We start from the raw sequence: 16,288 nt of genomic DNA, 5'->3' as shown, positions 1-16,288 counted from the left end.
ACACGTTAAAAATGGCACTGCTATATGAATCATGTGATCACCCAATTCTTCGGCTGCCCCTGTTGCATGTCGCATCCTTGAGTAAAAATACTGAATCTCAGAATGCTCCCTTATAGGCAGGTTTGACATTGTTTGTCCTATGTGCAGCTGTGAAGAGAAATGCAGTCACAATGTGCACTCACAGAGATCCAGAACATCCTGCTAATGTTCTGCATTTGAAGTTGGTGGTTCTGTTTGGGTTCATCGAGAGGACAATGCAGGCATCAATCCAAACTGAATCTTCACAGAGGTTTTGTTTATACTGTCCTCCTCAATGTCACATCTGAAAGGTCTGATGAAAAAAAAAATATGTTAGATTTATTATGTAAGACACAAACCTCACACACACATAGTCCGGGCACTTACAATATAGATTCAATAAGAAAAATAACTAGACAATTCCCCGCGGGGAAATCGCGAGAGTGGGCTGTGTGCTTTGCCCCATGACAAAAAACCAATGAAAGCTAAAGCAAAAGTTGAATCCCACGTTGAGAATTTGGACTTGTATCTACATTTTAAAGTTTGAATGGTGTGTCTCAGTCAGTGTATGCCAGAGATGTCGACCTTTGAAATCTTTTTTTCGATCGATTCACCTGGTCTCATTCATGTCTATGAAGAAGAGTAGAAGCACATCATACGTGTGACTGAGACACACGTTTTAATGTATAATTTGTCTGGATGCGCTCAAAGGTGAGGTAGAAAAGTGCCAAAAGTTGTATTATGGAAAAATAGAAAGAGGCTACACAGACAGACAGAGAGAGAGAGAGATAGAGAGACAGAGAGAGAGAGGGAGAGAGAGCTTAAACTTGTGTTGGAAAGTGCTTGAGTCACAGACAGAGACAGTGAGACAGAGAGAGCTTAAATTTGTGTAGAAAAGTGCTTTTAAACACACATTTTGTGTGTCTGTCTGTCTGTGGTTGTGTGTTTGTGTGTGTCTGTGTGTTTGTGTTCCTAGTGTCTGTGGTTGTGTGTGCGTCTGTGTGTGTGTGTGTGTGAGTGTCTGTCTGTGTGTCTGTGTGTGTGTGTGTGTGTGTGTGTGTGTGTGTGTCTGTGGGTGTGTGTCATTGGTTGTGTGTCTGTGGTTGTGTGTGTCTGTGTGTCTTTCGAAAATCCTCTTCAGTCTGTCTTTTGACCCAGCTGATCTTGGTTGCTAGGTGACAGTTGGCAAGGGCCCGTAGCAACGGTGCCTGCGACAGCTGATTTGAGAGCAATTTCTCCCTCACATCTAGGACGTCAAACTAGTGCTATTTGGTCAAAATCATACATGATATCGACAAAACAAATTCATGGTCAAGCCAGAAAGGCCTTAAAGAACACACTCATTAAGTTTTGTGGTCCTAACTTCAGAAATGTGCTCCCGATTTACATTGGAGTGAGTGGGTGAGTTGAGAGCTACTCTTGTCAGTTAGAGGCAGATAAATCCAAAACCGTAAATCCTACCGAGAAAGTAGACACATTGGGAGAAAGAAGACAAGTGTGGCTACAACCCTGGAAATCACTGTTTTTGAGCCTAATTTGTGGCCAGGATCGTCACGGAAAGAGAACATTTCTGAGCGATTTGTTGAGTCTCTCTCACTCTGTCAGTTGGCCCTCTCCACTCTGCTGCACGAACATTCTGCCATACACAGTCACTGAAAAACCTGAATTTTCCCAAAATCACTCACCGTCATTCAAGGGTCACAGTTCAAAAACTACACATCATGAGAAAAAAGTTCAAATACAACAAAAATACTCAGGACTTGTGCCTACATTTTAAAGCTGGAATGGTGTTTCTCTGTGAATGTATGCCAGAGCAGGAGATGTTTGAAAAACGTCGCAGATTTTCGACTTTTTTGACCTCGTCCCATTCATTCCTTATGGGAAATTAATAGCTCTGCTATAGAGGTGTCCATAGTGGGTTGGCGAGCACAGCCCACTAATAAACCTTTTGGTTTTTCTTGGCCATTGACATTTTGCAGACCTGAGAAACATTTTCTGTTATCTCTGGGATTTACAGTAGATGTTAACACATGTCTGTATTGACGTCCAACCCCCAAAACTCAAATTATGCAATTGATAGTTTTAATTGATTATCCATAGCTGTGGTCCCGACCTCCACCCATCTCCTCATCTCCATTGTTGTCTTCATTCTCACCACTCTCACATTGAGGCTCAGAAAAGATGTAATCTTATGATACCAGTCCAATCACCTCACGAACCCTCAATCTTTTCCAGCTATTAACCATTTCTCAATAGCACCTCTTCCACTGTGCCTATCATCAAGACTGGCAGTGGCCAGCTGCAACACAGCTGATATTTGAATAAACTATTCACTCATTTATTGACATCATTGTAGACCAACCATTTGAATCAGTTTGATTGATTTCATTTTCATGGAGTTTGACAAAACTCAGTAGAAGCAGGACGATGGTCTTGATCAATCTTTGTGTAACCTGCCTGTGACGAAGAGCACATCGTCACCTGGCTTTGCACACATGGTATCATCGGACTGTGGACTAAGTGTGACTACATACGCACTTTAAGAGGAGCAACCAAACTTTATTGGAGGTTTGCGCAATACATTTTAACACTGTTTTTGGCACATTTGTATGGATAAATAGATACGTGTTTATTGAGTATTTGTCGCCATATCGATTGATGTTTGGCGGGTCTTGATCTGGCTGATGGGTACTGTGTAGGCCATGCAGTTTTACCTAGAGCAGAGGGACATAGGGTTAAATGTGCTTATTAAGTTTGTTAATTGATCAAACAAGGAGCTAAGTTAAAAATGTGTATTGTGTTGCTCAATAAGTGTGTGCATTGAGGGAAGTAACAACAATGTGTTGTGTACTCACCAGTCTCTGTCTTCAGTGTGTGCAGGCAAAAGGCTTCCTCGGGAAACCACTGTTTTATAGTTCTGGGGGCAACCAAGTGTAAATTGGTGTGGGGGTGGTAGAGATGTGCGTCTTGTATTTTAGCAAATGTAAATTAAGTGGATATGTGTATTTTCTTTGGTGGTGGATGTAAATGGGGGGTGTGTATAGAAGTGAACAATTATGTTGTGTAAATATAGGAATAAAAATGGAGGGTTAAACATGTGGTAGGCAGTGGATCCCGGCGAAGGGAATCTTCCAGGGTCATTAGCTGTGACACCCTATAAATGGGCGCCATTTAACAACCATGTTGTCATTGTGCTGATGTCTCAAAGCTGTCATTGTGCTGATGGCTCCATTCTGTTTGCTGAGATGGATAGATGAATAAAGAACCACCTCTGTGACCCACCTCAAACCTGCCTGTGGATCATTCTTCTTTGCTGTACCATCCAGCTGTAATTGTGGTCATTCTCACACTGCCATGGCCAATCCAAGAGCAAAGTCATGGTTGAATGGAGCCTGAACCCTGGTGGTTTTGTTTTTGATTTGAACTGCATATCATTAATTAAGATCTAAGAATAAAAATTTCAGATCTTAATTAATGATATGCAGTTCAAATCAAAAACAAAACCACCAGGGTTCAGGCTCCATTCAACCATGACTCTTTATTTTATAAAGAGTAGAACACTGTCAGCTGAGGTGTAAGCTGACAGTGTTCTACTCTCAACATCTGAACTCCTACCTAAGAGGTTATCTTGGTTCATATCTGTGTTTCATTTCTATGTCTTGTTTCTAGATAAGTCAGTCCATTCTCATTCCCAACATGTTAAATACAGCAGCCTGGTCAGTGGGCCAACGCCTCTTAGTCTGACGCTGTAGGTCTCCCTTTAGCATCAATTCTCACAGCGGCCCTCTGATGCAGTTGTATTAAAAACCAAGAAAAATCCAAGTTTGGAGGTGGGTTGGTTGGGTCACACACATGACTTTCCCCCCTGACACTGAAGCCTCGCTCCCAGTGTGTAACCAAGAGTCAACCAACCAAACAACGACCATTTCAGAATGTAAATTATAGTCAAAAAGTTATAATATATATATATTTCAGCAAGCTTTATTTTCACAGGTTAACAGGATGTTGAGTTTGTGCAATGGCTAACTTGACCATGCCCTTCATGTGCTAAATGATCCCAGAGGGGTATGTAGAGTCAAAGTTTGAAGCTTCATGCCACTGACCAAGCTGCTGTATTTTATGGACTTGCACACGCAAGTTAGTGGGAAAAGTTAAAGTTAAAGAAAATGTCACCTCCAGGACTACATAAAATACAGCAGCTTGGTTAATTGGGTCGAATTATTGAATGAAGTGAATGTTGCAGTGTTAATTCAACATTGGGAAGCTGGAATCATGAACAAGTGCCGTTTATTTCAGCAACTTATAGTGTAACATAGTTTAGTATCACTGTGAAAGCTGAGAGAATGTGGTCTGTGTGAGAATGTCGTGGGAAACTGAAGGTATTTTAGTAAATTTGGGTTTTCTGTCACAACTTTCACATGAATATGATATTATATGCACCTGCATTCATTGTCAATTGTTCATCCTGACTGCCATTAGACACTGCTGCAACCTTATTTTATAAATTAATTATAACCAAACTACTATTACTTTGACAACTCCTCCATCATCATGGCTAGCATAATAGCTAAAAAAAACCTACACCTGGACACTCATTGTGGATAATCAAAATACCTGTTACATGTACCTCATACCGTTACACAATAATAATAATAATAATAATGATAAGACACTTTATTAACTTTAATCAATTAATCAAAATTATGAGATGGTCTCGATCCATGATAATAGGTCTGCATTTAACTGACTAGAACTGTTTAATTACGTCAACAGGCGCATGATCTCTATCTTGTGTGAGCAAGATTAAAGTAAAACCCCATCCATGTCACCTCCAGGGCTCCGTAGTATTTGATGAGTTGGGAGGGAGAAAATGTTACAAAAATTATTGGATGCAGCTCTATGGAATAAGATATGTGCCATTAAAAGTAAAATAACAGTTATTCAATGTCAAATAAAAAAAAGAATTTGAGAGAAAAGATATCTCACAAAGCAAAAAAAAAAAAAAATCATCTCTAAAGAAAAAACATAGAATTTGGAAATAAATGATTTGCATAATCATAAAGCTATTGCTCTTTCACTTTTTGGATAGCATGTCCTTTTCTTTATAGTTGACTTTGCATCTTTCTCCATGATCAGACTTATGCTCTCATTTGCAGTGTTGTGGTTATGCTGCCAGCTTTCTACTATGCACTCCCTGACTTTTCACAGTCAACACACTTTGTTCACAGTTCTGGCACAAACCTCTTATGTGAGGGTTTTTTTTCAGATGTGTGTCCATTGAATAATGGTTGTTTGAGTGTCCCGGACCATGCCATGGGTGGTGTTGATGACAGTGCATAACAAAAGCTTGTATCTGATGTTTGCTAGCTACTTAGCGTGAGACTCACATGCTGACTGTTAATCCCTCTTAACTCATGCTCTACACAAAGTAAAAAAAACAAAAAACAAAAACAAAACTTTGGAAACATTTGTGATAGAGACAACTGAATTATGGCGAAACTGGGAGATTTTCAGCATTCTGGAAAAATATAAATGTACACATGCCAAAGGTCCTCACTAGTACCAGTGTCTGGCCAGTTTTGTCCCTTCAGAGCTCTTGTAGAAAGATGGTGGTGCAACAATGCAACCTGCAGTGATTATAGACTAATTTAAACATACTCATTATAATAAATAAACATAATAGAATATTATGCTCCATTTCTGCCAAGTCTGTTCTGCTAGATGCCACTACATTCTTCACACTTGGACCTTTAAGTCCACTGTTAAAGACAGGTTAGTGAGTGGAAGAGGCTTTATGTCTATGAGAACATCTGTAGTCTAATTTAGCCACTTGTCAGAAACCACTGTTTTAAAGACATATAAATGCTTTATAATTCAATTGTGGGACATGTAATGTCTGTTCTGGCACCTCAGTGGTGGAACGAACTCCCAACCAATGTCAGGACAGCAGAATCATTTGCCATCTTTCGCAGAAGACTCAAGACTCATTTGTTCAGACTTCACCTCGACCCCACATAGCGTGACTCCTGAATACATCTTCATGCACGGTTGTGCTAAGAAGCTAACAGGAACTACTCTCCACAGCAATTAGCTAATTAACTTACCAGAGCAGCAAATAATATCTGGACATCAGGAAACTCTGAAAACCATTGAGAATTCACACGGTTTCATCAAAACCAGTGAAAAAGATAATAGAGTCTAGATGCAGTGATGGCATACATTTCACACTGCAGGAGAACAACTTTCACACTTTATTCTTTATCAGGGCCAGTCCACAGAGGCCTATCATCATTCTTAGCCGTTTTACCTTGTGCTATTCCTTCGTTGGCTGAATAGCAAAGTAAGACTGCCTTTATTTCCTTCGCCCATAACTTTTACCATATTTCTAAGACTCCTGTCCTTGTTGCAGATCCAATGTAAATTAAGCCATATAATTATGAAGGCAGGTGCCCCACATTTCTTTCAGTTGCTCTGTTACTGCTTCCAAGGGATCTCCTACAATCTTCTGTCTGACGAAACTCAGAACATAAAAATCTATACCAGGCGATTGAAAGAGCCACAGAGGGCTAGGAGGCCACTGGATTACAGGCCTTACATAGGGTTCCATCATACTTACATGTACCATTATGTGAGATGAAAAGGGAAGAATAGAACAAATAGGATAAAACATAACTACAAATGTAAAATGTGCAGAAGACTTGTTAGCGTCTCTTCTGTGTTTCTTTAATCACCCTGCGTGCTTTGTCTATTAATTTTTTTAACTCACTGGCATACTGCTCTGTCTGCGGCTGCCTCGTCATCCTGCATGCTTTGAACAGCTTCGACCACTGAGTTACAGGCTGCATTCTATGGAGGACTAAACCTGACATAAGTATAAATAAATAAATAAATAAATGCATAGGATCTGTTTTCCACTTGGTACTTGATTGGAAGTGACTCAGATGCCACTGAATTTATCACTTCACACACTCAGTCATACTATTTATCTACTCCTTCCTCATTATCAATGTGCTTCTCACCTCAATCTGTTATTTGTCCTCAGCCCTGTTGGTCTCCCATCATTCATTACTGTTAAGTTTGAGTTAATTGCCTTGGCTGTAGCTGAATACTCAGAATGACACAAGAAGATCAACTTCTGCTGCTGAGATCTCTCCGCTGAGGTCCAGGTGTCTGCATCCAGGTCCCTCTCACTTACCGGCAGCATTAGGGTGAGTAGAATATGACTGAATTTTCATTTTTGGGGGACCTTGTCCTTTAATCAGGGGGCGTAGATTGTCATTATTTTGTGTACTTTTCCAAGGCATGTTCTCATAAAATTCTTATTACATTTTATGAAGTGAAACTTATTGTTGATGAATGTGTTAGTAATTCCTTGAAGTCTTAATTAGAAATAAATAAAATGTTTATTAATGCATGACATAGGCGGGACTTTGCACAGAATAACCAATAGGTACATAGGACACTGGATGTGCTTTGAAAGGTCGTTCCTCGTAAAGTCGTCATTCCCGGCAACACTGTCCAATTAAATTAATGAACGTTGCTTTGGTCCCGCCTACACAAACCTCGAGGCCAGTAAAACATATTGTAGTTCAAAGAAGCTATATCCGATAGGCTAGAATGGCGGATGTAACATGGCAATAAGCGAAGGAGGGTTCGTTCTGACCAATGAGCGTTTAGGACGTAGACGCTGAGCTTATAAATGACAAGGTGACAAGCAGCACATCCTACATTCATTGACTGCCGCTGTGTGCGAGTCCAGCTAATCCCGGACCCTCCGAGAGCCGTAACAAACCGGTAATGACCGCATTTCATATCTACCGCACATCTGTCCTCACGTTGGTCTGTGTATTAAACGCGTTTACGTCTGATATTTGAACTTGACGTGGAGAATCAATCACAAGCAAGTACGCTTGTTAAGCTAGCTGTTATTGCTAATATTCGGTAGCTAGCAGGCTAGGTCGGCCATTCAATGACTTGGTTCCCGGGACTGACTTTTGTACCGACTGCAAGTTATGCTCTTGGTCCACCTTTATGACAGGTAATGGGTCAGTTCTACCTTGATGAGTGCGTTTCGGTTAGCCGCTGTGGTTGTCATACCGCCGGTGCTAGCATGGGTAACACACCGGCCAAAGCACGGCTAAGCTGCGTTGACAGACACTTGTTTGTAAAATGTCTGACAATCTGGGGCCTGTCGTGCCCTGAAGCAGTCCGTCGCTGCAAGGACATCCCTGTCGGAGACCGGTCGTGTCATGCCAGCCCTTGTCATTGCACTACAGCTGGTGTATCGTACCACGGAGTGCACTGTGGCTTCTTTACAGGCCCAATGTGACCGTCTGTAGCTCATTTTTGACCTTCAACTCTGCAGGCTGATTAGCTTAGCAATTTAGCCTAGCTCCGTCGCTTCCCCTCCTCTACGAGGACAGCCAACCAACCTAGACATTAATAGGTGAAGTTAACATGCAATTTAACCTTCCCTCGGGCCTTGCGAGGATACAAATCATATTCGAGTCTGCATAAAATATTGACACTTGGTGAACCCCCACTGTGGACTGGGTGAATCTTCTAAGCAGAAATGTCCTCGAGGTTTCAGCTAATGGCGTCTGAAAGTGGGAGTGTGGCCATTCATTCTGCAGCATGCGTGGATAATTAACTCTTCATCTCGAGTTCATCCTTGGAGTAGTCGATGCAATTGGGTTAGCCTCTTGGCTGAACTGGCCAGAAGCGACAGGCCAGTATTACTCTTCTCAATTAACTTGTTGCTAGGCTTTATACTCCAGATTTACCCACTTCACTGAAACTGGTTATCTCACATGGAATACTTGATGCACTTGGAAGTTACCTACAGGAGTACTCTGACCCTGGGCTGTAAGATTAAGGTTGTGCCTGTCTACAGTAAAGCTGTCAAAGCTGCAGGTCAGTAAAGACCATCTGTGGTACAGAGCTGCAGCCTCTAAAATTCTGAATATCGGGTTGTTCAGACTAAGCCCGACTCTCTGAAACTCACCTGATACTAAAAGGATTTCTGGCTTTGTTGGATTAAAAGATGTTATGCTCATGCCCTAACTACAGTGAAGCTCTCCAAGATTACTCTTATTCATTTCAACAGTCCAGAGATTTGTATAGTTGAACTAGCTTGCTCTTTATTAAAGTGACTGACTATATACGATTACTCTGTCACTACTCTATCACAGCCTCTAGATGTCTACCTTTCATTTGTGTTCATAATTAATCTAGTTGCACTGTCTACAACTGAAGTTCCAGGGTTGATCCCTGCAACAGCTTTAACCAGATCACTGAATTTCCTGCTTAATCAACCAGAAGTGACTGTGAATGAGAATACTACAGATTGACATTACCCCTCTCTCTCTCCAGCTTCCAGCCATGTATGCCTGCGCCAAGTTTGTCACTTCTCCTGCCGTGGTACGTCAGATGAAATACCTTTTTTTCTTTTTATTCTAGACATGGTCTGGTGTAATTGTTGTGTTTTTGAACCTTTTTTTGGTAGATGGTTAACTTACTGACATCAACAGATGATTGAGACTTTTAACTGTAATGCATACATCTTGTGAATATACTTTAAAGCAGAAAAGTATTAACCAACCTATAGAAACACAACCTACATTTAGAGGTTAATGGCTGTATGAGCTTTTTGTGTCTTTGTCTTCAAGGGCACAGTAGTTGTGACAGCCATATTTGCTCCATGCTCTTTATGACAGTTGCACAGATAGTGGCATTTGCCTGGCAGCTGACCCTGCAGCATTTAGGCATGTCAGTCATGGAGGTGTTGTAGAGGACTAAGTTCCATATTTACATCTGACACTTATGATGATCTGCCTGTCCTGCAGAACAGTGTGTAATGTTCATGCGTAATAGAGTTCAAGGGATAGGCTGAATGTACACTGATGCAAAAATTGCCAAATACCAGTCTTGATTATTGATTTGCAAACATTCTAATTTATAATTGGTGATGAAATGTGATGGATGAATGGATAATTCAAAATTTGAAGTGGGTTTATCATGGTTATGATTAGGGGTCATGTTATTGGTGGTGATGGTGGTGGTGGTAGTAGTTATTGTAGTAATAATAATTATAATAATAGTTATTGTAGTAGTAATAATGATAATAATCATGTTAGTTATTGTGGTGATGATGATGATGATGATGATAATAATAGTAATAATAATAGTAATAATAATAGTTATTGTTATTAAATAAAGTCTGCATTATTTTCACAGAATCCATTATCTTAAGTCTTCAGTTATGGACTTACCAAAGGCTTCAGTTTCATGTTGAAGGAGGCCAGATTTTAAGCCCATTATATAATGTACATTGCAGCTGGTCAATTTCTAAGAACTATACATCATTGTGCTAAAAGCAAAACTTTTTAGATGGGTTTACGCAACAGGAAATTATTAGAAATATGACCCATTGTGTGATAATGCAGTATGTTTCTTTTTGTTTTTTGTGTGTACGTACGTAGCTGCGTGGGGGGTCCAGAGTCCTCGCCCGGCCAGTCTCAGTCTCCCTCTTTAACAGACCTGAAGCCACAGTGGAGCAGCAGGTAAGTCCTTCTTACCTTCAACAATCCCTAACCCACTTAAAATAAATTCTGATGTGCCCAGGGTGCAATTGACCAAATCTCTAACAGTATTATCACATAATAGTGCTGTGATAGTCGCAAGTTGCATATATAGAAAAATCTGACTGTAGAATTCAGTTGCATCTTACTGAGCATGAGATGTAACCTTGCACAGACTTTTGCTAAATATCTGTATGTAAAATGATTATGCTGTATTGGTAAAACAGATCTATGTACAAAGAGACATGGTGCAATGCTTTCCACATTACACTTTTTCTGCCATTGTGTGTAAGTATTTCTAGATTCATGATCATATTTCAGCTCTGGTGTGTACCAGTACCCCTCACATCCTTTGGTTGTTTAACAATTAAGTGGGTCACCAAATTGGTTGTAAATGTGTCTTTGGTACAGACTTGCAGTGTATACACTTTGAATAAAATAATATATAGATGGCCTTCAAGTAGATTCTTGGCTTGTACTGTAGTTGTTTCTACTCTCCCTCCTCTCCCAGGCCCTGTTGCCATTCAGCCAGTCTGCAGTCCTGACCCGCTCCTTCCAGACCAGCGCTGTCTCCCGGGACATCGACACTGCCGCCAAGTTCATTGGTGCTGGTGCTGCCACAGTGGGTGTGGCTGGCTCAGGAGCTGGAATTGGAACAGTGTTCGGCAGCCTCATCATTGGCTATGCCAGGTAGAGTTCTTCATATGATACTCATCATTCATTTGGATTATCTACAGCACCCTAAAGTGTTTATAGTAACGGTTACAGTTTTCAATCCCTGATGGTACTATAATCTTTTTAGAACGGTCTTCATCAATCTGAGGGTTTCAAAAACAGACCACCTCCCTGAAACGGGCTAGGATGCATAATTTCCAAACCTCATTTGGTGTCTTTTCCATGAGCCATTCCACTGCCCATCGCACTTCTATAATTGAAGTCAAGTTCCACTTCCACAGTCTAGGAGATGGAGTTTGCTTACTGTTCTCAATGGGGCAAGATTTGTCTCTGTAAAGTTGCATCTTTTATTGCCTGAACTAGGGCTGGGCGATATGGCCTTTTACTAATATCCCGATATTTTTAGGCCATGTGACGATACACGATATATATCTCGATATTTTCCCTTGGCCTTGAATTAACACTTTCATGCATACAATCATGCCAGTATGATGATTCTACGTGTTTACATAAAAACATTGTTCATACTGCATTAATGTATGCTGATTTCATGGATTAAAGCAAAAAAAAATCTCAATTTATAATTTGTGAAACAAGTTACAGGGCACGTTTCTTGACATGTGCTAAAAAAACAAGATAAGAGTTACAGCCTCACCACACACCATGTTCTCTAATGCAGACATCACGTTTGACATATTTGACCAACACTGTCTTATTAGTACACTATTTTTCTACTTCTTCTTCTCATCATCATTATCATTAATTATTATTATTATTATTAATATTAATAATAATGCTTAAAGTTAACCTCTTATTGTTTAACATAAAAAAACATCATACAAACAGTAACTTTTGCAGCCTTGTCAGTCTGATGGCGAGTTATCACCTTTCTGTCATCACTAACATACTGTTAATAATCAAAGAAGCTCTGAGGCTTTAAATTTGTTCTATATGTTATAATACAAGATTTCAGCATTGAGCTACAAACATGCTATATTCATTATTATGTACAGTCAAACTAACCAAAAACTTCTTATTGATTATTATAAAGTTTCAGGGCGTTCCTGTAACCATGGTAACTCACGGTGCCAGAGGGGAGGGAGAGACGCTGAAGCCGTTTACACAGATGCACTGCAGACAAAGTTCAGACTATAGTTGTTATTTCACACATGTAGCACACAACAGGAGACTCTCCGTGTCAGACGAGTTCTCGCGTGTTGACTAAACTCAAAAACAAATTTATAATGTAGCAGCGTGACGAGTCCTTGCTAGCTAAGCAGCTAAACGTTAGCACCGCTCCGTGTTTAGATCCCGCCCTGTGTGGGTCACTACACTGTCATTGGTCAGGCGCACACACGCTGTTAACGATACCATTGGCTGTAGAGTGTGACAATCTGTCAATAATATCAGCCAACACTTGTTCTCCGATCTACATCAATCTCATAAGTCGCCTCTGTGAAGTTTGAATGATGGAAATCCGTCGTAGCGACGGAGAACTTCCATGCATACTTTACGTCCTCCCTCTTGTACCCAAACCACCGCCAGACGATGGCTCCTGCCATCGTCTGGCGGTGACTAAAAGCAACTGCGTGACAATTGAATGTATACTCGAATATTCACGATATAGTCATTTTCTACATCCCACAGAGAACAAGCCGCGATACATCGAGTATATCCAATATATCGCCCAGCCCTAGCCTGAACTACATTTTCTGCGTCGGCTTTTTAAAATTAATTTTATTTAACATAGTTTGGCACCTTGATGCAGAGTTGCAGCTAACCCTTTTACTCTGACATATAATGTTTGGTTCAGAAAGCTGTCACCGTTGCCTCAATTTATGGAAGTCCCATGGGCTATGGCTTGGTAGTTTAATGTGGGGTAACTGGGGAGACTGGGTGTGCTTGTTATCCTGACAAAATGGGTCATAAGATTTTGATATCATAACTTTGGTGTGTAACCAATCAGATGTGCTATCAGTAGCTCCATCCACACTGGCTTTTGAGTGCGGCTTTAGTACGCCAATTCCCTGCCGCCGTCCTGATATGCCTCTAGAGGTATTATCAGGGCTGTATTATTGGAGAACCGAACCAGTGTGAACAGATAAGCTTGCTTTGCGTATCAGGGGTGTGTCAATCGGACCGTTAACTACACAGGTCCATAATACAGAGAAATGTCCCACAAAGCAACGTTACATGACCAAACAAAAGTAACGTAGTAACTGTAACTGTCTTTGGCAACTTATGAGGAAAAAAATACTGCAGATATACGTGGAGAAGCGCCCGGCCTACCGACTCTTCGTCATATTTCTGCCCGAAAAACGGCGTCGTCACCGGCAAAAAACCTTATCTCACCGAGTGTTTGTGATGAAAATAAATCACCGCGACGGTCAGCCCTCCGGGCCGAGACTTCAGTGAACTTTCCCCGAAAAAACAGCCTCCGTCCCCTCGAGTGAGGGAGTCAGATTGACAGGGGGACACGGGGAAACACCTTGAACGTCATCACCATGACGTGTAACGTCACGCCTCTTTAGGAGCCGCAGCGCCAGCTTTCTGTGTGAATTCACGGCGGTTCGTCTATAAGGCGGAGCTGCTTCGCTCTGTGTGAATCACCATCGGCGGAGAATTGGCGAGCTGCGGCTTTTATGCGTCTTCTCCTGTGTGAATGGGGCTATTGGCGGGAAATTGAGTGAGATTACAAACGATGCATACAGGTAACTGCTAGAGCTGCAATTGATTGCAAACTATTTTGACAATGGATTCATCACGGAGTCAAATTCTGATGGCAGCTTCTGTTAAATGTGAATATTTGTTTGGTTTCTTTACTCTAACATTAAAATAAATATCCTGTTGTGGAAAGAACAAGACATTTGAAGATTTCCTCTGGGGAGATCTCAGTCAGACGGAAGCATGTTGTTAAGTGAGCGGCATCTTTTCCCAACACTCTTATGATTGCTATGAATGCAGATCCATTTGTGCTGAAGTATGTCTGTCTGGACTTTTAGGGCACACTCGTACTAGGCAATCCATACCAAGCCCAAGCACGTTTGACCCTCAAAGTCCAGTTTGTTTGACTAGTGCGAGTGCTCCATGCTCATGCATAGTAAATTACCTTGGAAGGTGTGCTTTGGAACAGTTGTTCATGCAGAAGCATGGGTGTGAAATGTGGACTGCAGTATAATGTGTACAGCACTGCCTTGCATAATCAAGAAATGCAGAAAATACCAAAATAAGCTACAAAAAATAATTTTCTAGGTGTCCTCCATTGTGCTGCGACCGTGCCACGACATGAAGCATGTACAAGAAGTAACCGCACTCATGCCTGGTAGTAGCCAGAATAATGTGAGTGCAGGCCAACATGGGACTAGGGAGGAGGGACAATCGTGCTTCGGAACGGCACTGGGCCAATTTCGAGTGCACCCGTTACTAGAGCTGGTTGGTTTTACATGGAAAAATTCACTTAGCTAAGTTACAGATATGATGATTAATATTCAACAAGAATGCAAATGTGTACTTATCCCAGTCTCTTCAGATTTAAGGGTTTTTAAGATGGGTTTTCAGGGAGTTATTCCATTTAGTTTTGTCTTTTTGAACCTGAACAAAATTGCCGATGTCAAGTTGACCCACTAGACTGATCCCACCTAGATGCACTGCAGGAACTCATTCCTGCCTGTGGCCATCAAACTGTTCAACTCCTCGTTCAGAGTGTCAGACACTGACCAGCGACTCCGGATGCTTTGTTTCTCTGTATTTTGTGTTTAGTTGACAAACCAAATGATGTGCAATAATTATGACAAAAAATGTGTAATAAACCATATTTCAACTGTAGCAGTATTTATTACACTGTGTGTGTGTATATATAGATATGTCTAATGTACATTTATATTTGTTTTTTCTTGCTTGTGTATATAGTTTTTATTTTTCTGCATATTTTCTAAACTTTTGAATGGGGGCAGCTGCAATGCAATAAGTTTCCCCTCGGATCAATCAAGTATTTCTGATTCTGACAGATTGAACATGTCGTGACGCACAAGGGTACTTGCAATCCACAATGAGTGGAATTGAGGGGACCATATGGAGAAAATAAACACTTGACACACATCCAGTTGAAAAGGGCAGCAATAAAAGCAATTTATGTTGCAGGTCACGTTCAAGCTTGCCCCAAAACATTTTACATGACTGGCTTTGTATCAATCACATAAAACCCATACCGAAGGCATCCAAAACATCCTGATTGTTGCTTCGTGTTGAGCTCATTTGTTCTTGAAAAGCGGGGTGATTTCACTTAATTTTTTTCAGTGATTGAATACTGACTGCACTGCATTATAAACACATTTCTGAACATGCACTATGTCAAATCACTGTTCAGTTAGCTGTATATCTGACTTGGTACTCCTATGTCCTCTTTCACAGGAACCCCTCCCTTAAGCAGCAGCTCTTCTCCTACGCCATCCTGGGTTTTGCTCTGTCTGAGGCTATGGGTCTCTTCTGTCTTATGGTGGCGTTCCTCATCCTGTTCGCCATGTAAACCTGGAAACTCACCTACAGCCACCTTCACTTACCTTTCTTCCCTGTCTCTTTTCCTTCCTTGCTCCCTTATCTCTCCATTCTTCCACCCGGAGGGGGGTTTCCTGAATGGGAACTCTGAATGAGCTGCTAGGCCATTCCAATCAAGGAGGAAAGTTTTTAAAGGAAAAATATTCACATCTGAGGGTAACAAACCTCCAATCCTACATTTTTGTTCCTACTCTTATTTTTGTTTTTCAGAAGTTTTATGTAAGACCTCACTTCGGTTGAAATAATCTGTCCAAAATAAATGGTTGGGATAACTAAGAACAGTCTGCAGTGTTCATCTTTTTCTTTTTGTTGCCAAGAAAACTGAATTAACTGAAAATGCAAGGGGTTGTAAGTTTCCCTCAGGTGTTTTGCTCTTCTAAATGACACCAACAGCAAAACGTATTTGCCTCCTGGCTGAACAAAGATTGTCCACCATTATGTGTTAAAAAAATAAGGGTAAA

The 16,288-nt window shown here is 40.9% G+C and overlaps 1 protein-coding gene across 1 annotated transcript; it reads left to right on the top strand.

Annotated features, from left to right (window-relative positions):
* The first annotated feature begins 7,662 nt into the window (after positions 1 to 7,662).
* On the top strand, positions 7,663 to 16,108 carry atp5mc1 (ATP synthase membrane subunit c locus 1). Its single transcript, XM_030406769.1, has 5 exons — positions 7,663 to 7,812; positions 9,391 to 9,438; positions 10,500 to 10,580; positions 11,110 to 11,288; positions 15,684 to 16,108. Exons 2-5 carry the CDS (start codon positions 9,400 to 9,402, stop codon positions 15,796 to 15,798), a joined length of 414 nt encoding a protein of 137 aa, XP_030262629.1. The 5' UTR covers positions 7,663 to 7,812; positions 9,391 to 9,399; the 3' UTR covers positions 15,799 to 16,108.
* Positions 16,109 to 16,288: the final 180 nt, after the last annotated feature.

This window comes from Sparus aurata, chromosome 23 (genome assembly GCF_900880675.1).
Source record: "Sparus aurata chromosome 23, fSpaAur1.1, whole genome shotgun sequence".
In the NCBI taxonomy this organism is placed as follows: domain Eukaryota; kingdom Metazoa; phylum Chordata; class Actinopteri; order Spariformes; family Sparidae; genus Sparus; species Sparus aurata.
Note: the sequence above shows the minus strand (reverse complement) of the source record. Positions and strands in the feature narration are given on the sequence as shown.